The sequence below is a fragment of the Ciconia boyciana genome, chromosome 1, assembly GCF_034638445.1.
Source record: "Ciconia boyciana chromosome 1, ASM3463844v1, whole genome shotgun sequence".
NCBI lineage: Eukaryota > Metazoa > Chordata > Aves > Ciconiiformes > Ciconiidae > Ciconia > Ciconia boyciana.
The window spans coordinates 191704921-191727822 of NC_132934.1; the positions used below are offsets into that span (position 1 = coordinate 191704921).

A 22902-nucleotide genomic window follows, 5' to 3' on the forward strand; every position below is an offset into this window, starting at 1 on the left:
AGTGAGAAATCCCAAGTAGAGGAAAAATTGTTATCTGAAGAGCGCAGTACATAAAAAATTCAGATATCAGTAGCAGAAGTAAGAAAAATTAATAGTATAAAATTTGGGAGGGGTGTCTTTGTTTTTATAGTACTGCTAAAGTGTAGATTAAGCTTACCAGGATGGGACATCACAAACAGACCATGAAACCGGGCTTCAGTCTTGAAGTTGACAACCAAGCGCCCCTCTTCACTAATACGCATGCTGGTTGGGTACAGGGAACCTGGCAGCAGAAGCCAATTCACAAGGTTTATTCCACTTGCAGATGACAAATAAATCACACTCCTATGATACACCAGCCCTACTCTTTCATTTCCCCTTGTCATGTCAGTTGTTTGGGAGGGGGGCCTGCTTGTACCTTTTGGGTTGACTCAAGATTCTTCTCAAACAAGAATTTACACAGTGGGGCCTGGAGTTTTCACAGTGCTTCAGCTTTCCAAAGCACATACAGAACTTCCCTGCAACATCATGATTTTACATGTTATCATGGACACACACAGCCGCTCTAGTAGGCTGAGGAAAGTCCACAGCACAATCTGTGCTTGTGTTCAGGCAACAGCATGGTCATCTGCCACGGGGTTCTACAGAAGGAAGAATACTTTTGTTTTCACCAGGTATTCAAGCTGACTCCTACCAATGAAAGCTGCTTCAGAGAAACTCTTTATCAGCGCCTCCCTATCTGTTGTCCCAAGGCAGCACCCACCAGCATTTAGTTGTAGCAGTTATTTGTGGCTTCCATGGCAATCTGCTTGAGGGAGCTTGAATCTGTGAAACTCATTCTGACAGGCTTTGCATTGCTGGTGATTTCTGGTATGAATCTGGCCCAAAACATAGGCCTAATGTTTCCTAATTTCAGATTACAAGGTCTTGTTTATATGTCAGAAATGGTTTATTGCTGTAGCTTGCAGCCAAGCCCCTTTTTCTCTAGAGATCTGCAAAGCTTCAGAGTTCAGGCATTTCCTCCAGTGCTCCCTTACAAAGAGCCACTGATGTGCCACCATTCTGCTTTCTAGGAGCAAGAAGGAAACAGGAATGTTCCTCCATGAATGTGTCGGAAACCTAACACACTCACCAATGTGAATGTACACCACCTGTACAAAATCACTTGTCCCAATCATATTTATTGGTACATTAGAAATATATATATATGCATGAATTATGGCTTTAGAAGACCTTGACTGCTTTACAGTCTTACATAGAATTTATGTAGAACGATTATATGTATCCAGAGGTATGGAAATAAACTGCAAACTAGTTAACCTCTCCCTGCCCAGAAAAACAGCTGCTCATTGTGCAAGGCTGTGGAGTGAGAAAATACTGCCCAAATTAGATTGGCATATGTTGGGGGTCTACCCTCCACTACCTCACTGTGTTTATCATGTGTTTTGTGCTGGCTGTTTTCAAAGGGAGCTGTCAATGTTCAGCATCTCCAAAGACCTGGCCATCAGCTTCTTAAACAGAGAAATAAAAAATTAAAGCACCAAAGACAAGAAGAAGGTGGCATAGATGTGCCACGTAACTGCTGAGACTGAGGATTAGATCTGGTTGTTATTCAGTGACTAGTACATCATATGATTTGTGGCATGTGGCTTATTCTTTAGGCATGGCATGACATGTGCTTCATTCTTCATGCACTGTAGATTCCCCTTGCCGCTCCTCATTTCCTGCTCTTAACATAAGGACAGAAATTGCATTGCAATGACTTCTGTAGTTCATATATAGAGTTTGCAGAAACAAAAAATAGTTTCATGTTCACTGGAGTCCTGAAATTGTGTAAGTGTACATACATAATAATAGCTGACGCCTGTATTCTACCTTAGGTTGAGACAGATACAGAACACCTGAAGCTTAATGCTGGGAAATACTAAGTAAATATGCATAAATAGAACAAAGCAGCATATAGGTGTAACTATACATTTTAATCTTTCACAGATATCTGTATGTAACTATTTTTAAAAAATAAATTAACTTTTTGCAAAGATAAATTCTGTAATGATAGAGTTTGATTTGTTGACTAATTATAGTCACAAACATTTATTGACAGTATCTATCACATTTAAAGAATGTTTCACAGTTTAGTACTCTAACACATAGGACAGGCTATTATACCCATTGTATATTTCTGTGTCTTTTGAATGTTTCACAATTAATCACAATGTTTTCAAAATATCAAAAGTTTCTGAACTGTACATTCATGGCCAGAAAAAAGAGATATCACAGAAAGGTTTCGATTTTTTTCATTAAAGTGCAAACATCTTGTGTGGTAACAGAATATGAATACATAGTGAACCTCGAGGTTCTGAGTAGAAATAAATGTGTTAATTTTTGCATGTGTACTTAAAACATAACAAGACAATTATCTTTCTTTACAATAAAAGAACTGATGTCAACTTTACATGGTTTTCATAAACACCCCAGCAGAGCACTATGAGTGCTAGGAAATGACAGATTGTTTGCAACTGATAATAAATGATATACTTTTTTTTTTTTTTTTGGTATTAGAACGATTGAAAAATCATCCTACTGTGTGCAAATTACACTCTTACTAACAGAACATGAGTTCGATGCAAAGAAATCCAACACCCACCTTGGAGCTCTGCTTCAGGTGGGCTACCGATCCCATCCTTCCACAGGATGGCAGTGTCATACACAAAAGTCAGCCGGAGCTCTGACTGCAGGTCGAAATGCTGCCAGCCTCCTACGCCCACCGGAGAGTGGAAAACGTAAGAGACGTACAAGGGGACTCTCAGCGTGACATAGGACTGTACTAGGTTGAGAACCTATAAAAAGGAAAATTATTTATTTAGGTTAGTGCTCATGAAAGCCAGCATTGCACAGGTAATCCGAATGCAAGACAAAGAGAAGACAGAACTTGAAGTAAACACTGTGACTGAATCAAATTCTCTCATTTTGCAAATTACAGATGAAGTGCAAAACACTACATTTCAATGGATTTCAGCTGAGCTTACATCCCTTCAAGTTCCATTTTTGTATTTCAAACTGAATATCTGTTCTGATAAAACATAAATCCCTCTTTTTGACTCATAATTTTTGTTTAGGTTTTTTAAGTACATAAACAACATGGCTACAAATGAAGGCTTTAGAAATGTTTCAAATATCCTTTTGCATTTGCTCTATCCTTGTGCCTTAACCAACTCTTTTGCTTACATTCTTATGTTACTATCCTCTGAGAAGCTCTTCTGGAAGACCCTGAATTTGCTCAGACGTCATTGCAAGACTGAGTCCTTGGTCTGCACTTATCTCTGGAACTATTTCTTCCTTTGTGCATAGATAGTAGCTAACATACTGCATGCAAACACACAAATCATACTGTTTATCACTGCCTGGAAGAACTAAAAATAGTATGCAAGTTGATACAGATTTATAAACAGACCCTTTATGCGTATATCGTACAAAATAATAGCACTGTATTTCATTATTATCAGAGAATTACACGTTCTTTATCTATATTTTTATGAAAAAAGGCAAGAAGAACAGTGTCAGTAAACTGTGACCTCTGACGATAGCTCTTACATGATACATGAATCCAAACCTTTCTGTAGAGACTTTGCATTTATGTTTTGTTACAAATACTTTTTCATTCACATTTACCTCTCATTAGAAATGTGCAATCCAGATCCTTTTAGAAAATTCTGGATTTTCTTAGAAAGACACAGAAGGAAAGGCATTGAGATCATCTCCCAGTGGGAAACTTTTCAAAGGTATAAATGGTGTTGAACTCTCATTTACTTCCAGTAGAAATTCCATATGTAAATTTGTATATCTGAACATTTCCCTGGAGTGATTACCTAACAAGCTTCTAAAGAGTGTTTTGCACTATTAAAGAACCCCAACATTACAAGCTGTGTAAAAATCAAACTGTTTCTGGGTTCACCCAGTGGCATGTCAGGGGGCTGAATGTCCATTACCTTACAGCTGCTTTACATTTCCAAACGCCAGACAAAACTTTTAGTAATACTGTGAAACCACAAATTTACTGCCTGCACTGACTAAATACTCTGAACTAATTAAGGAGTTAATTATGGCAAATGTTAGTAGTTGCCACAACTCACTTTCACGCGTGACACTCCTTGATCTACACACCATGCTACCAAACCCCTTTCTGCTTACAGTGTTTGCATCGTTCCACAAAATGTGCTAGCATTTAGACAGTAGTAGTCTGGAAACACACAGTACCATGCAGTAAAGCAGCCTGGTAGATAATATGAGAAGCTACAGTTATAGATTATTATATATTAATGCTGCTTTGTTGGTTTTACATAAACACAGTCAAGAACTCCTATTTGAAACAAAAAAAGGGTTTTCTTGTCTATATGTATTGGATGACAAATCGAAGTTAGACAAAAATAGTACTCATTAGTCCTATTTAAGTTGCAAGTTTATCTTTGGGATACCTGCATGGATATCTGAGCAATTATTACAGACATGGATTTGATAAATTGTTGCAAATAACAACACAGAATTCTCACTTCTATCAAAAAAAATATAGCTATGATGCAACTCTACAGTGCACCATGGTTTGCCTCTAATTCAGGAGAGACCTCGAACATCTGTCATTTCCTGGTACAGTATCAAGAACTGAATACATTTGGTAGTAAAACAAATGTGTTACTATTGAAAAGTCATCCCAGACACACTGTGTTGGCTTTTCTCTGTGTGTTTTTGTTCTATATCTGCATGTTGTACAGTAAGAATTAGACATTGAAGTCAAAGATCTGAAATTCAGTTTGCTTATGAGGAAGAGACAAAGTTATGTGGAAGAAGATTTAATATATGTACATTATCCTCTTGAAAAGAAGCATACATAATGCTTAAGGATAATGTAGAGGAGGACTGGAATATCACACAGGGAGAATTTAATGACTTTGAGGACTAGAATAATAGAAGTGAGATTAAATTTTATAGCATAAAGTATAAGGTAATAGAAACTAGTGACAGGCATTTCTGGTAGAAATGAAAGACATTGATTAGAAACAATAGAAGGGAAAAAAAAATTGGTATGTGAGTTGATCACATCATAACTATGACCTTCCTACCCTCCCCATGTGATATGATCCTAAGATAAACTGAGGAATGGGGTGGAAATTAGAAGCATGCATGCCATTATACAGAGCACTAGTGAGAGCTTATCTGGAACAGCTTTGATCACCCATGCTTGAAAAAGCTTAATTTGCATTGTAGACTAGGAAAAGAAATCAACATAATCACAGGAATGGCAAAACTATCTGATAAGAAGAGACTAAAATAGCTGGGTTGTTTAGCCTAGTACAACAAAGGCTGAGAGGGAGTAAGAATGCTGTCTATACATGTCAGGAGATGAACAGCGTAGGAGGTCCACTGATGATGAAAGATGGTGCTGACATGGGAACAAACAGGCATAAGATGGCCATGACAAATACAGCCCAGAAATCAGAAGAATTTCTAGCCCTCAGTGTGGTGGCATTAAACAAGAATAGTGAGGCCATGAAATCCTATTAGTTTTTAGATTAAGTTTACTAATGTTGGAAGCACATTATATCGAGAGTTAAGGCAGTGGCCTGGACAGAGTCATCCAGAAAACCCCTTCTAGCTCAGTATCTTATGCCACCTCATGCCACCTTCTTTCAAAGCTTTTCTTGATTTTCAAGTACAAGGTATCATCAGCTCTTCACGAACACTGTACGGAAAGCAATCCATTAATGGGGTTTCTAAGCCACATTTTAGGGTTTTCTTGCCTCCATTCAATGCGAGCATAGTGTTAGTGAGCTCAACTCATTTGTACTGGTGGAAATCTAGCAGTAGGATCCCTTCTGGGGCAAGTCTGCTCCTTTGCCATACATTACCACCACTCTGTGGGAAAATCTGAAACCATGGTGCCAAAGAATTGTCTCCATTTCTAGGACCCTAGAATTTAGAAGGTTCTTCTCTTTTAGCAAAACCCATAAGAGATGTCTGGGCAGCAGGGCTGCTTGCCCTATCCTGGGAATTTATTCATGTACTTATGAATGTCAGTGTGCTTCCAGCAGCATAGCTGCCCTTATGTGTGATTCATGGCATGTAGGCAGAGGAAGGAGTTCTTGCTAAACCAGCTGATTGAGTTTTTATGCACACAAACCCTTCTTCAGGCACTCGTGGATTTGCAGGTGTGGAGGAAAACATACAATACTGACAGCCAGAGAATTACTGAATAAATAGTTCTCTCTCTCCTAACAGTAAATAAAAACTTAAAAGGCCCTCTCATTTCTTGCTGTAAAGAAAAATGCCACAAAGGGAAAACTACTCTTCAGTAGGCAGAAAAGAAAAATCTCAAGACATGCTATATGAAATACAGAGGATCTTTTTGATATAATAAAAATAAAATAGAGAAAATTAACTGCAGAGGAAAACTATGTCAGGATAAGTGAGCAGGCCCCCCCAGCAAATGAATCGATGGAATGTGTTACACAGATGGGAGTCTTACTTCTCTAGCCCTCTTACTAACGCCATTTAGGCAAACATGAGAAAACATTCTTTCCATTGAGTTATCTTTATTTCCCAGCACTGCCTGCAAAGCCTATTGAAAGTAGCCAGCTGTTCATATTTTATCTCAATGTGACACTGATGAAACCAAAATGGTAACTTAGAGCTGTGTAAGCGTAGGATCAGCTTAACTGCTGTGGAGAGACCGAACAGGTGCATTAAGTATCTATGCATCCTATGCACAGGAGATTTTAGCAGTTGTACTGACAAAATTATATTAATTAACATTAATTTTAAACAACAGTAAGTGGGTGTGACTTTTAGCTTTGTGATACCAGGAGAGAAATACAGACTACAGCTACACCTCAGCTGAATTGGGGAAATTGTGTCTAATACTCTGTGACAATGCCAGGGCTGGCTAACCTGAGAAGATAGAAGACAAAAATTGTTCCAAGCAGGGAACAGACTCTTACAGTTAATATCTGAAAAAATGTAGATCACAAATCATTCAAATAGTGCATCTCGAAATTCATGTGTGTGAGGGAAGAACATAATTTATACTGGACATTGATATAAGAAGTAGAGTTTCATACATTTTCTTTGCAAGATAAATTATCACAGAGCATAAGGTCTATTTTTGAATACTGACAATTCCCATTTAAGACTTAGGAAATATTAATGGGAGTTTCTACAGGTGTTCTTCTTTTGTTCTCCTTTCTGGTGCAAACTGTCAAACTTCATTAAGTAAAAAACCATAATTAGTTTGAGAATCTGTCATGTAACAACTGAGAATATTTACAACAAGAAATATTTTCAGTTAAGGCTTTGGGGCATGGACTCTGTTCTACATTTATATTGTGTTTTATTTATCTGGCTTACATTTCCAGAGGCCAGAACTTGGCAGTACGCGTGCACTGCTAGTACTGATAAAATCAGAATTAGAAATTAGAAATAACAGAAGTTCATGTTTTATATTGTATATCACAGTGAAACAAACTTTTCATTAAAATTGTATTTTTGTCCTCCATATTACCCTAGGCCTCATTTTCTATTGCATTGACTTGCTGTGTCTATGAATTTGAGTCATACAAGCTTAACAATGTTATCAATTAACTGTTTACACAATACCAATACGGTAGAGCTAAGATTTGGCCCCAAGAAGGCACGCAGCCAGGTAGGTCACAGGTGAAATACAAAGCAGGTTTGTTTAAAGAAGTCTGAATGGAGAGGAGAATGCAATACAGCCTTGAAATGCCAGCTCCTTGAAAAATTTAACCTCTGACTTTGTTACACAGCTGGCGTACTAACTTTATAGTAGAGTTTTTTCTTCACAGCTCTTACTAAATGCATGTGTTTGCAGCTGGAGAAAAAAAGGTTTGACTGTTAGTGAGCTTCCATGTCAAGGGAATACAAATTGAGGGGTTTTCTTAAACTTGACTGTGATGGCTGAACTGAACATAAAATTCTGAAGATAGACATTTCTGTCTATTTGCATTTTACAGCATCTTGTGAGATTTTCAGAAGAGCTGACTTTTCCCCTTAAAGTATGATTTTGGTAAAACTAGAACTAGTAAAGCTGTAAATATACTGTTTCTATGTAATAAAAAACCTCTGCAAGCTGCCTCATATAAGCTGCGGCAATACATTAGTGATTTTAAAATCTGTTTTCAGATGGGATTTTCAAACACTCAGTGCCATAACATGTGTAGCGTAAATGTTAACTGAACATATTGGAAGAGAGACATTTTCAGTTTTGGCCAGAAATAACTGGTTTTGTTAGAGAACAAAACAAACTGCTCAGCTGTACTCACTTACAGTGGCTTCAAGGTATCAATCTGTACGTTCAAGTATTTTAATATATGTTGTTCACCTTCTTGTTTCTATCAAAGACTTGCTTAACTAGTTGTTGTTAATAAAATTTGTTTGAATGGTAATTTCCTTGCTTCCCTATGTCAAGTCTGGCAATGGACTGGGACTAGGGAAAGCAACATCCACATATAAATACTTGGCCAGAACCACACAGAAGGCTTTAGATGCCAAATTGTCTGGCTACAGCAAACAGTTATAACAGTAGGAAAATCGATCAAATGATACTTTACACTCTATCACATAAGTCTAGGCCAACACTTCAATATATACTTTATTAAAGGATAGTCACTTGCTTGGCTTTCACTGTTTCATTTTTTAACTTCCTTTCATGAATATCTGTCATTGTTCTAGCACCTGCGTCTTGAGAACGTGAGATGTCTTTAGTACTTGACTCTCACAACATCCCCATGAAGTAAAGTCCAACCTTTATTAATTACTTGAAAATACAGGAAGACAGTCCTCAGATAGATGAGTTACACATTTTTAAGGCCTATACATATCCAAAGACAGACACTGAATTTTAGGCTGTGCCTGCAGCTTGTCCAAAATAAAACTGTTGCTGCTAATCATCAAAGCTGACCTTAACTTTAACCAGAACAGAACTATCATCCAAGTGAATTAGCTCAATTTAAAGAGGAGTCTTTATTTTTAAATATAAGTTCCTTAAGCTGCACATCTAAATCCATATTTAGATACATAAATGTCTGACTTTTCAGATGTGGTGAATATGGGCAGACCCCAGGAACAAAGCATCAAGCTGTATACTGAAAGGAGTGCTGCACCTAACTCATGCAGGGTTTGCTCATTCACAGAGTAATTGAGAAAGAGAATGGGTCACAAGGAAAACGTCTGAAAGGAAAAAAAAAAAAGAAAACTAAGACCTTCTCTGTATGTATTATGACAGTTCATGAGTTCATGGGAACTGGCTAAGACAGCTGCAGCCTGAAGCAAACACTAGAAGCACTGCCAGAAGAACTACACCAGCTGCAGGTCTCCCACCTCACTTCTTGCTGACTGAAGCTCATCTTCTTCCCCTACCATAGGAGGAGCTCCCATAAAGTGAAAGTCCATATCACGCAAGATATTGCTAGTTGCTTTTGTGAAATCTCTCTCTCTGAATCAACAGTGCTACCTTTGTTTGACTGTACAGGTACTGGAGAGCTAGGATCAAGAAACAGAATTTTGAGCTTAAAATTCTAGCTAAAATATCTGGTAAATTCAAGCTATTAAATTTGCAGTGGTAGCAGGATGTGGTAAGAGTGTTTTTGTTATTTATCTGTTCTGTCTGTATAATAGAACTTAAGCTTCCTTTGTGTGCTAAGAAAACATGGTGAAAACCATAGCTGCCAGCTCTCCTCTCACAGAGGAGGATTATTAATTGTTCACTGAAGGAGAAAAAACCAACAATAGTGACAACCACAGAGATAGGGCACTGACTGCCTCCCCTCTCAGCTGGAGGGGGTCATGTGAAGATAAAGACCAAACTTGGAGAAGAATTAAATGGAGGTGGGGGAAACAGGGAGGGCAGTGAAGCGCATACTGGCTGCGGGGCAATGCTTCACTGCTAGAAGTAATTCAGCTTGATATTTCACTTAACACACTGTAACCTTTTAGCCATAACCTACAAGGCACTAAAGGATGGCTTCAGCTGCAGTTTCATGGCTCTCATAGCTCATGTTCATCCCTCTCTGCTCTTAAATGTGGGATCTTACCTAAAGTACATAATGCTTCTGGAGCTTAAAGCAAGTACAGCTCTCTTCCTTGGCCACATTACCATTTATGCATGTCCTTCACAACTGAATATACAGGCTCTTTTCATTTACTAAAATATTGGAATGGTGCTTATTTTCTCCTCTGTTTATATGCATATAGACATGTATAGGTTTTATTTAGACACACATTTGTCTAAACCAGCTATTCAGCCTTTTCTCTAAAGGACGCAAAAGTATTTATAATGGCAAGGATTCATACCAGGTCTTCCTTCCTTTTCCCTATGGGAGAAGTGGCTTGCATAGGTCACCGGATCCGAGTTACAGCTGCTTGGCAGCTGTGTGTGCTTATGTGCTTATGATTGTGTTGTGTAGGAAATATGAATATATGGTTGCATATTGCATGGGCATAAGGAGATAGTCAAAGGAATGATGAGTTGAAGAAATCAAATAATTCTAAGAACAGTGAAGACTGCTGTCATTTTTATCTTGTGGGAATGTGAAAGGTTTACATCCCACACCTGCATGACTTCCCCTTTCCTCTGACAGGTTCATCGTTCCAGTGGAATGTACCTGTAGGAGGATCTGCTTGTAGCAGAGCGGCAACCCCAAGCAGATGCACCAACAGTGAGCTTCCAACATCAAGGCAGACCTTGAACTGGTCTCTGTAACAGATAAGGAACCAGAACTGATGATAGAGCACTGAGATGACATATCCATCAAGGACTTTGTATCTAAGAAGGGCAGAAGCTCCATTTTGTTCTGGTCTTATACTTTACAGAGTATATAATCTCTAGTTAAAAGGGGCAGGATGTTAGGAAGTTAACCAAGGGCTAAAGAAAGCCTGGTGCAATTTATTGTCCAGCAAACTGACTGTATGATCACCTGCAGACACCCACAGAGTAAGGTGGACTTTAGGCATGTAAGTATAAAAAGAAAAAAGAGAAAAATCAGCTTATCTGATTAGGTATCTATATGTCCATTGGCACCTATGCTTTCAGTAGTAAAAGAGCTTTGTTGTTGCACATGCCCACAGGTTTCTTTGGGCAACGACACACTTCTCTCTTAAGGCCTCATGCCATTTGGGGCTGACAAAGTAAGAATTTGTGCATATAAGTCTACTGAGGTCTGATAAGCAGATGGGTCCCTGGCAAAATGAACACCTGTTAAAAAGCAGAGAAATTATGGCCATTTCACACAGTGGCCTCATCCTTTCCACAATGGCTCAACAAGGAAGGCTAGTGAGCCAGGAAAGTGAGCTAGCTTTACCACACAGCTGCCATGCTGTGGATGGACTTCTCTGAAATGAGGTACTGCATTTCCAGTCTTTCTTCCAGCCTGTAGCATTATTCCCCAAAGAGACTTTTCTGTGTCATAAAGGATTGATCTTCATAGCTACAGCTTTTGTACTCCAGAGCCTGAATGGGATCAGACAGGCTTATGTAGTAACTATACAAGGAAGACCTAGGGATTAACTTCACTGTCACTGCACCAGAAGGAATCCTGCACCCTTTTACTTCCACATTACTATGGATTTCTAGAAATAATTTTCCAAAGGACACCTGAAAATCTCTCCAATCTCTTTGTTTTAACTCCCCAACCACTTCCACAGCTCTCTTCTTCAGACATCCCATAATGGCAGCTTCTCTTTGCTTCCTGACCAAGGAATTCTTTGCTGGGTAAAGTAAGACCACTGTGCTGTCTGCACTGGAGGGTCTTGTTACCCAGGGAGCAAGAGATCAGCAGAGCCAAGCAGCTGGTAGGACACTGCAGTCCACTGTTACCAGCAAGAAGGCTCTTCACAATTTTTTAAAACTCTTTTTTAAGATACACTGTGACTAATACTAAATAGTCCAGTACTATCAGTGTGCTAAAACCAATCCTTGAGAAGGCTTTCTTTCTAAGAAAAGACTAAGGTGGCTCACTATACAATAAAGGTGGGATTGGTTTGTCCTAAAATACTTTAAAACTGTATTGGGAGAAAATCATAGCAAATTTCATTCAAACTAAATTACTCCCTTAATTTCAATTGGACAAGGATTTCACATTTAGCCTATTAGTACTTAATAGATATTGATAGCTTTAAGAAATAATCTGGCCTTAGGGGAAGTCTATTTCTTGTTAAGAATAAACAAGAACACTTTTCAACTAAATTAGTTCTAAGCCCACTTATTTCTACTAGCATAGATGCATTATAAGGGAAATCTTTCATTTTAAGAACACAGTACAAAATCAAGTTACAGTTTCATACCTGTCCATCTGTCCCAATGGTGCCTCCACAATCTGTGAGGAGCTCGGACATGTCATAATAACTAACAAACTCCCATAAACAGGCTTCCAGATTCAGATTGCGGTAGAAGCGTAATGTATTGAAGCCTCTAATTATTGGGCTGTATTGATAGGGAATGGTCTCTCCAATCACATCTGGATTTTTGGTAGCATCAGTTAAGAAACCATGGTGGGTCTTCACTTCTGTGTAATCCAACAGGTTGGAGCATTTATGGTTTCCAACTCTAGTTCCATCAGGGCTAAGTGTCAGCTCAAAGTTGGAGAGCTCTCTTGTAGAAATAACAGGCAGCATGCCTAAAAAACATTAATTTATAGCACCATCACTAAATTTCAGTGGTCAGAGCTGCTTAATTTAGCCAAAATTTGTCAAACACTAAGTATGTTATGCAGTGCTTCTGTATTTTGTACTTACAGCGATTAATGTACTTTAGAATTCAAAGAAAGTCGATATGCTAAGTGTGTATGAGAATGTTATCCACAATAATTATCTTTATACTATGAAATGCCAGATAAAATATTGCTAAATTTCCAACATATTTTTCAATCAGGATTTTGTGTGATTTTTTCAGAAGCACATAGTAATTAAATGGCTTTATATTTTTTTAATAAATAAATTCTTCTTTGGTATATCTCTATGTGCTTCAAAGGAGTTTTACAAAGTGTAGGTCTAGCCCAACTTATGTAAACTATGCAATTAATCTGAAAACAATCTTCACATCAAAGACTATGTATCAATACAGTATCTTATGCACCTTGTTGCAAACTGCACTTGTACATTAATCCCATTTTTCTCTGGTCCTACATGTTGAACTATTATATTATTATTACTGATTGATTATATTATTGATTGATTATATTATTATTTTGACTATATAAAATAACATAACCAATAAAATAGCTCAAATAACAGCTTGTTGTATGACTTCTCTCAACTCCACAGCTGATTTTATCATACCATCAATATGTGGCATTGTGACTGTCAGTTTGATGAGGTTGGCATAATCAGGATCTTCTGGGCCAGTATAGCGCAATTTGGCAGAGAATGGTTCTGCTCCAACTACTCCTGACATATGAGGTTGACAAAGACCTAATGGAAAAAGGAGAAAGCAACTTTACTTTATGTCTAGAGGAAATAATCTATACTTTCCCTTGCACTATTTTTAGATGCGCTTTTTTCCACTGTACAAGTTTCCAAAACAAGGAGAGTTTTCTTGAATGACAGGTAAATGCTTCGAGCAGCATTTATCAGAGGTTTGAACAGGAATTTATGCAAAGGAGATTCAAACAAAAATCATTACTCGATCAACTGGACCACGTTTTTAAAACCAGGTGATGATACTGCACCTGCACATTTTCAGTTGCATGTGTCAACCATACTTGCAAAGTCAGTGTCAAGTGCCATACTTTCTTACAGAGGTCCTCAGAGGCATACGCTTTAATTCCTCCCACCTTCTTAAGCACATACATAGCTTTACAGAAGATACCTGATCAGTGTTCAGTTGGTTTTGGCACTGGATTGCGGTGTGGACCTATATATACACCTTCATAGGACTCTATGAGCCTCTTGTTCCATAAGTGACCAAAATGTAGTTAGAATAATTGTGTCAAAGGATGTCTAGAAATACTGTGCTCAAAGTAGAGCCAACTTCAAAGTTAGATCAAGTTGCTCAGGGCCTTGTTCAGTTGAATTTTGAATTTCTCCAAGAAAGGAGAATCTGTAACTTATTTTGGCAATCCTTTCCAGGGCTAGTTCAACCTCTTCCAGTATTAGTCCTGGTTTGTAGGACCATAAGATTAGGTTTGTAATCATATGATCTGAGATACATGCAACTTCTAGTTGCATATTTCAATGCAGAAGTGTCTGCATTCTGGCCACAAGAATCATAGCACATTGCCATGTGATGGCCAAAGGATCACAAGGTATTTGAAGAAAGAAACCAGCAGAAGTGGAAAATCAAAACAGTTCCCTTTGCTCATGCTCTGCTCTTTGCCCATTTCTGAGGAGGCAAAGAAAAGAGGAGTCAGGGCTCTCCTCTTGGAGAACTTATTGATTCTGGTGGACCTCATCTGGCTCAACGGCTCCAAGTTGGAAACTTCTGGCATGAGGAAACAAAATTTCTTTTCCGCACACAATAGCTTTTTGGGGTTTTGTTTGTTTGTTTGTTTTTCTCAAATGCAAGAAAGATGTGCTAAAGAGGCTAAATACAATTTTTTGCACAATCTGACTTACTTTTGAGAATTTGGTCTATGCACTGGAGGTCAAGCATCCTCAAAGTTGAAAATATTCAGGATTTTGGCAGGTTGCTTTGATCATTGCACTTCTTTCAAAATAGCATCTAGCAATTCCCTTTGTGTTGTACACAATTTTCAGTATTGTTGACTTCCACATCACAAGTTAGCTCAGGTACTGGAAGTAATATATGCATGACAATTCAGTCCTGAGCCTGAGCTAATTAGCCCTGCTAATTTGTCAAGTGTAATCCAAATAATGCATTATAACAGTAACATAGACAGTCTGTTTCACGTAACAAAACTAGCTCACCCAGCGCAAGGTTATCTGCCTTTAACAACCACTACACTGCACCTTGTAGACAATACCCTTAGACAGAGTCCTCTTTAGGGTGTAGGATTCCTGATATCGCAAACAAAGGTGAGTTGAGCCTACAGTCAAAATGTGGAATAAAGGACAGGGGTAAATAGAAATTCCATTCATTAAGCTCCTTAAAGCCCTAACTTAGTAGAAAATAAAATGTTTTAACTAAAATATTTAGTTGGAAAGGCCAAGGAAATGAAAATGATCTTGCAAATGAACAATCATGTAATTTATTATCTACTGTAAGATCTCACAAAAACCGGAAGAGTTAATGTAGCTACAAAAGCAGCAGAGATGACACAAAGAATGCAAAATGGCTGCAGAAGGGTAATAAAATACAATGTTTTGTAGTTTACCTTGACTGCTGATAATTACTCATTCTCCATATTATACAATAAATAAAATTATCTGTGATTTCTACAACAAAATAGCATATGCTATCAGACTGTACTCGTGTGCATGTCAGTTGTTCACCTGCGCTTCATAACGTTATTCAGTACGAGTTTCATGAAAAGAGTTGGCTGGGCAAAGGAGGTAGACTACAGTAACTCTGCTGACTGAGAGAATGCAGCATCAGTTCAGTATTGATTAGGTATCAGAGAATCAGAGAGAGACAAAGAGAGTATCAGAGAAAGAAGAAGGATGAATATTATGAATACCACAACCATGAAAAAATTTTGTCTATGCCCTGTTACTGGACACCAGTTGCTTTAGTCTTTAGTCAAGGAAGACATTGATTCTCAGGTGTCCAGTGAGGCCTGAATGCCAAATGAAGCTTTTCTTCTGGCTAGGCATTCATAATAGTACTCCCCTGTGGGTTCTCCAGTGTCTAATAGGAGCTGAGATTGTACTGCAACATTACTACAGTTGAATTCAAAAGCCAACAGAAACCAAGTTTCGCTAATTCCAATGCACATTATATATTGTTCTCCTGAACATACAAGTTTGCTATGTGGATAACTATTTAAAGATGTGGAGAACTAACAAAGGTGAAAACCATTTTCTTCATACAATTCTCTGCTGTGTTAAGAAGAGAGTTTTTGCACCACCTCTATGGACAACAGAAGAAAAGCTGAGACTGTAATGTTAAAACACCTGATCATGTAATCATATTTTGTTAGGATGGAATTTGGAATCCAAAAGAGGTCTGAGGGCTTTGCAATAGGTGATGATGTCTTACCTTCTGATGTGCTTATAGTTACAATAGGGCTCATAAGCTCAAGACCCTCATTCCCATCTGAATTCACAGCACGAGCCGCACACTGGACACGAGAACCAGCTTGAAAGTAAATGGAGTCGAGCGTAATCATCTTGGAGGAAGTGAAGAAGGTATCAAAGTCAACCTCCTTCATGGGGCTAGTCACACCATCAGGACCAGTAGGTGCACTTACAAGCCACCGGTATTGTGTCAGGGTATTATTGATGTTCTCACTGGCACATATAGAACCAGTCTTGTCAAAGTCTTCATATTTAGGATTACAAGCCTGCAGAACAAGGCAGATGTGTCAACAACTTATTTGCTTCATGGCAAAGGAATTTTAATTTATTAAGAGTCACAAAACTCAACAACATGGAATTTACAACCCCAGTAAATCTGTCAAGAAATCACCTTATTTTGACAGTGATGCTTTTTGCACTTTAATGGTAGATTGAAAGGCAGATCTAGTTATGCTTATTGAAATAAAAATATGATTTTAAATTATGGTTTATGGGTGAAAACCTAACATAGTTATGAAGGCACAAACTACACTCCCACATGCTACTTTAACTTGAATGTCACTCTTTGATCTAATTCTGCAAATATACTTTGCATTTCAAGATTTCTTTTGTTTTATTTATTTATTTGTTTATTTATTTAGGAGAACTATTTAACATATGATCCGTTCCTGTGCATAAGGAATGGTGTGAGAAACAACCTGAAGATGCAGATGGACCAAAACCTTCCTCAATGCATATGAATATTCATGCAAACCTTTCAGTTGCAAAATTACAATGAAAGAAGCCTGTAGTACTTCAACAAACAGTACTCATTTTTCAGTCTGTGGCACTCATTGAAAACAATGGCTCATCTGCTACCTCCAGTGATTTTAGCTCTGCAAATTAAGGCAAGATAATGCAGGAAATAGTAAGGTCATGCAATCACAGACATAGTATGAGTATTAAACTGTTCTTAGTGATGAACAAGTGAAACAACTTTCTAGCTTTTTGTCCTCCTGAAAATTGATTAGTTATCCAGATTAGCTCTTAGGACAGTTCTAGCTTGAACTCATGTGTGACTCACAAAATATGGATTGATACTGAGTGCCTAAAATCCATTGAACAAAATCCATATGCTGATTTCGTTCCATCTTTCCACAGAGATACTCACTGTGATACAGATGACAGGATAGCCAGCTATGGGACTGGTTCTGTCTTTGGCTCTAGAAGTATCATCATATATCAAAAGGGATGCAACTTGAGGGACAGAGGGAAAGGTGACATCTGCCATGCTGTTCATTTCTTCAATGTAAACAATGGCCTTGGCTGTCTGACAATGAGAAGGCAGAAACAGTTCTCTGTAAACATTTAAACAAACGAGCAGACTTAAGCTGGACCTTGATCAGAATATGTCTAGCCTTTGCAACATTGTCCCAAAATAGGTTCTAAAACCTCAACTGGATGAGCTACTGAGAAAGGGTTGAGACACTGGAAAGTATATATTGCAGACAACAAAAGCAAGAGCTAAAATGAATTTTTTCTTTTCAGAACACTGAAGATACCAGACCCTTTAACCTTGTGTCCCAGCTTTCTTGAATCACTTCAGTATTCTGGTAGAACCCTAATGTGCACTGTATGCTTTAACGCCTTGTGGAAATGGGGTGCTTGTCACCAGCAAAGGCTGTGTCTCTGCTGTCTGGCTACCTGGAGTCAGACTATATATATATGGTGTGATACTGATGAAGTGGCCAAAGAGTTTGAAACACATTTTATGCAGAATCAGAGGAATATACTGTTTAAAATAAAAGTATGTATGATATAATGCTAAATAACAAGAATGTGTGGCTATTTCATTTCACACAACAAGAATAATATTAACATGGTTTTGACAGCAGAAGTTATATTTCACCTGATTGCTCTTTTTACAGCATAGAGGTTATATTGTATTGCCAGAGAGTGTTTCCAAGAGGACATCAGTTTTTAGGAATGATTCTATGAGGAGAATGTGTCTGGAATGATATCTTGAAGACTTCAGTCTCTCATTGTCTCTCTGACCCCATGAACGTTATTGCCTTGGCAACAAACTGTTTTGGGTAGGTGCTACTGTGTCAGCTGGGATGATCCTCTCTGTCTTTTAAGGTACAAGCCAAGATGGCATGTATAAACCTTAAAAGAAGATTAAAGCTATGAGCGAGAAAGTAAGAAGGTCTGTTTACCAGATTTTGTTGTTGAGGACTTTGCATGAATTTGTTACCTGTATTTCTGCAACCATGTTCTCATCAGGCTTCAGGTGAACAGTGAAGGCTTCTCTCATCTCCCTTACTCCATCAAAGAGAACTTCAATCTCCACAAAGTGCTGTGTTTCACCCTCCTTAAACTCAATTTCTAAAAACATGAGACACTTAAAAATAAATCTGTTGTTCATAACAAGCTGTAATTCTAGGCCCAGCCCTGAGAGATGGCAGTTAATACTCACTTTTCAAATTACAGATGTTCATATATTTAGTTTAACCTATTTGATGCTAGAAATAATAATAATGAATAGCAGTGGACACACGTGGAAATCACTGAAAATGAGGCATTATCATCATCAAAAGAGATTTGCAAAGACCAAGATTTAGTCTAATAGAACTTATTAAGTTCTATTAGACTAATTATTACATAAATGTTGGTAACATATGTGAATGACCAAAAGACTGAAGAATTCTAAATAAAAAGTATTGTCAGGTCTTACTCAAACAAAATGCATTTTAATACAATGGTATATACCGAAAATAAGGCACAAAACTAGAATTACACAGAAGAGTACTGTATTTTGAAAAGCATTGTCTCTGAAAAAACATCAGAAGTCATGTCGGATAAAAAGTTCAATCTTAGCTGACTGTATTGGGTTTGTGTGGCAAGTTTTTGGTAGTGGGGGGGGCTGCCGGGGTGGCTTCTGTGAGAAGATGCCAGAAGCTTCCCCCATGTCCGATAGAGCCAATGCCATCTGACTCCAAGACAGACCTGCCACTGGCCAAGGCTAAGTCCATCAGCGATGGTGGAAGCGCCTCTGGGATAACATATTTAAGAAAAGGGAAAAAAAACCCTGTGCAACTGGAGCTGAAGAGAGGAGTGAGAATATGTGAGAGAAACAACTCTGCAGACACCAAGGTCAGTGGAGAAGGAAGGGGAGGAGGTGCTCCAGGCGCCAGAGCAGAAATTGCCCTGCAGCCCCTGGTGAAGACCATGGTAAAGCATATTTTCCCCCTGCAGCCCATGGAGGTCCACAGTGGAGCAGATATCCATCTGCAGGCCATGGAAGACCCCATGCCAGGGCAGGTGGATACACCCAAAGGAGGCTGTGACCCCGTGGAGAGCCTGTGCTGGAGCAGGCTCCTGGCAGGACCTGTGGACCCATGGACAGAGGAACCCACGCTGGAGCAGGTTTTCTGGCAGGACTTGTGACCCCGTGGGGGACCCATGCTGGAGCACTCTGTTCCTGAGGGACTGCACCCCGTGGAAGGGACCCACGCTGGAGCAGTTTGTGAAGAAGTGCAGCCTGTGGGAAGGACTCACGTTGGAGAAGGTCATGGAGGACTGTTTTCTGTGGGTGGGACCCCACACTGGAGCAGGGGAAGAGTGTGGGGAGGAAGGAGCAGCAGAGACAACGTGTGATGAACTAACTGTAACCCCCATTCCTCATCCTCCTGTGCCGCTTTGGGGGAGGAGATAGAGAAAATGGGGAGTGAAGTTGAGGCCGGGAAGAAGGGAGGGGTGGGGGGAAGGTGTTTTAAGATCTGGTTTTATTTCTCATTATCCTGCTCTGATTTGATTGGTAATAAATTAAATTAATTTCCCCAAATCAAGTCTGTTTTGCCTGTGAAGGTAAACGCTGAGTGATCACCTTGTCCTTATCTTGACCCACAAGCCTTTCATCATATTTTCTCTCCCCTGTCCAGCTGAGGAAGGGAGTGATAGAGCGGCTTGGTGGGCACCTGGCATCCAGCCAAGGTCAACTCACCACACTGACAGAGTTAGAAGAGTACTGTGATTCTTGGATGTATTAACTACTAAAGGAAGAAGAAGTACAGAAACTCTTTAACATTTGTGTATGGAATGGGTAAGACTGATACTAGCATAGTAGGTGCATTTCTACTATCTTTATTTTTTAAAGTATGTCAAATTAACTGAAGATGACACAGAAATGACCAACAGAAACTGAGGACCAGAAGGAAAAAAAAGACTTGCAGAAAGTGATGTTCTGATTAGTATATTGAAATACCATCATAAACAAAAAATACCAGGTGCTAAAGAGCTCTGCACTCTAAAGGGACAGGCACAATAAGCAGTCGTGGATGAGAGCTGAAGTATAGGTGGGAAATAAGGCACAGATAAGTGATAGGGACTGATCAGTGAAGCAAAATGCTAAGAAACACTTGTCCTCTCCAGTGCTTTCAAACGAAGACTGGATGCCCTTTCTGAAGGATATACTTTCTCTAACCAAAAGTTATTGGGCTCAATACAGAAGTAACTGGGGGAAACAGAGAATCTTGCAATCCACAGTGAGTCTGATTACGTGATCTAATGATGCCTTCAGCCTTAATTGTTATTAAGCCAAGAAAATACTCTTTGTGGTAATAAACATGCTGTGTGAGAGCTAAGAATTTTAATGAATTTCAGTTTGTCACATTTCCTTCAGATAACCCAGTTAAGGATGTGGGGTTTGTACCCATGGCTGAATAGGCAGGCTCCCTAAACCCACAGATGTTCTGAAACCTGTGGGGAAATCCTGCAGATCACAGACCTTTCTCAAAGGTTTCTGGGCAGAGTCCCAGAGCCTCTTGTTCTGCAGTAGCACATTTCCCTTGAAAACTCTGCTCCCGGTGCTGTCGGTGCACAGCAGGGAGAGGGTAAGCAAGGCAATGCATATAGGTAATGTGTATAGGATAAGTATTAGCTGACACTAAAAATTCCTGTGATTTTCAGGAGGAAAGAGCAAAACTCTGAAATGCAGGAAGCAAAGTGACTGGAATTAGCAAACTCTGGGTTGATAATTTTCTTATTGCTAACAATTTTTTTCTTCAAATATCACTAGTGGGAAATGCTTTTTCTTCTATGGAATTTGGAGATAGCCCAATGTTGTTGCTGGATGTTCAAAAATAAATCCTATCTTTTAGCTGGACTGGACACCAAAATAGTTTGTCCAAAACTGTGAAAACAGTCCAGCAATGAATAATTAACCTTAAAACACAGATTAGTATCATGTATTATCATAAAGTTCAGAAGAAAAAAAATTCATAGTCCTACAAACTCTTAGTCATTCACTAAACCATGTGGGTGGGCTATTAATGGAAAGAAGTTTATCAGCTAAGAAATTTCTCATTCTGTTGCATGACTTCTCTCCTCATTCATTACTAGTAAGAAGCAGTGGGCAGTGAATTGCAGAGATATAGAAAGAAAGCTTAATTATTATGAAAGTAGAAAAATAAACAGAAATAGACATTAATTCCTACATAGAGCAAAAGCCATTAGCTTAATGAATTGCTTGAGAAACAACCACACAATCATACCCTATGAGTAGATGCTTCTGCAGAGTAATGGTATTACACTTTGCAAATGTTACTAAGGTGGCACTCACACATTTCTTCCACAGGTACTTGAGGTACAGATGTTCTCAAAGGAGTCACAATTCTTTTGTAAATATCTTCACTGATATCTAGTATTCCAAGAGCAATTTGGCTGTTGCATACCACATGGGATCATGTCCATACTGAATTTGAATAGCAAAACCTATTAATTGATGTGGTTGCAAAGTATTCTATTCATAAAGTTATTTCATTTTTCAAACATTATGTTACAGTCATGAATAAAAACAAACCGTAGGATATGATAATCATCTGAATGATCCTACCTTCTGATATAGGGTGATAGTCTTCTCCAGAAGTAGCAGATCCATCCTTTGTATGAACTCTCACAACAGAAACCTTGGAAGTGTCTCCCAGACGAAGCACTGGGATTTTTACAACTGCTACTTGCCTTGTGTCCTTTGGTTCACTCACACTAAATTTGGTCTCACCAAACTTAATAATGGCCTCTGTAATTAGAAGAAAAGTGTTTTTAGAGCACACAAATGGGCTTCCAAAAGCCAATAACAACAAAATAATTTCTTACTGTCTGCATCATCCTGAATCTTTATCAGCGTCTCATTTTGTTCGCCAATAGAGGCACCAAAGGAAGAATCACTTCTTGGAGTGCCAAGAACGAGACGTAGTTCTTCCTCTTCTTCATGGAAGGTATCATCCATAAGCACCAGTGTGCAAGGCTTCTCAGTTTCACCTGCAATCATTCTGAAGGTAATATCATGCAGAACTTAGGTGTTCTTTGCTCTATTACAGCACTTCTCTCCAAGCTCAAGGAACCACAGGCTGCTTCTGCTGGCCAAGGCATCCACCTTGACACCATATAAATTAATGACTAATGACAATAGTGAAAGCACAATTAGTAATCTTTACCTTTCTATGGAAACTCATTAAAGTGGAATCCCCCATTTTGGGACTTCTCTAAGTTTCTATTTGGTATATCCACTTCACACGTATTGTTCCTTTTGTTTTATCCTACAATAAAATACTCCTTCTCAGTGACGTCTCCCACAGTGTGCATTTAAAAAATAAATACTTGCACAAGGAAGCAGAGTAATAGAAACTTTCACTAATACTAATGGTAATTTTGTCCTGGAGTTTTTTATTTCAACTGTCTTTTGATTGG

At 38.7% G+C, this 22902-nt stretch overlaps 2 protein-coding genes across 2 annotated transcripts in view; both read right to left on the bottom strand.

Annotated features, from left to right (window-relative positions):
- The window catches only part of LOC140646421 (FRAS1-related extracellular matrix protein 2-like), a 31681-nt gene extending 14230 nt beyond the window's left edge, over positions 1–17451 (bottom strand). The window contains exons 1-6 of the mRNA XM_072850317.1: positions 17327–17451; positions 16139–16442; positions 13321–13452; positions 12328–12659; positions 2627–2819; positions 158–262 (exon numbers count right to left, since the gene is read on the bottom strand). Coding sequence (XP_072706418.1) covers positions 158–262; positions 2627–2819; positions 12328–12659; positions 13321–13452; positions 16139–16442; positions 17327–17446 — 1186 coding nt within the window. The 5' untranslated portion in view covers positions 17447–17451. The remainder of the gene's footprint in view (positions 1–157; positions 263–2626; positions 2820–12327; positions 12660–13320; positions 13453–16138; positions 16443–17326) is intronic.
- A 916-nt stretch (positions 17452–18367) lies between these two features.
- The window catches only part of LOC140649496 (FRAS1-related extracellular matrix protein 2-like), a 115893-nt gene continuing 111358 nt past the window's right edge, over positions 18368–22902 (bottom strand). The window contains exons 10-12 of the mRNA XM_072856827.1: positions 22309–22473; positions 22049–22231; positions 18368–18540 (exon numbers count right to left, since the gene is read on the bottom strand). Coding sequence (XP_072712928.1) covers positions 18368–18540; positions 22049–22231; positions 22309–22473 — 521 coding nt within the window. The remainder of the gene's footprint in view (positions 18541–22048; positions 22232–22308; positions 22474–22902) is intronic.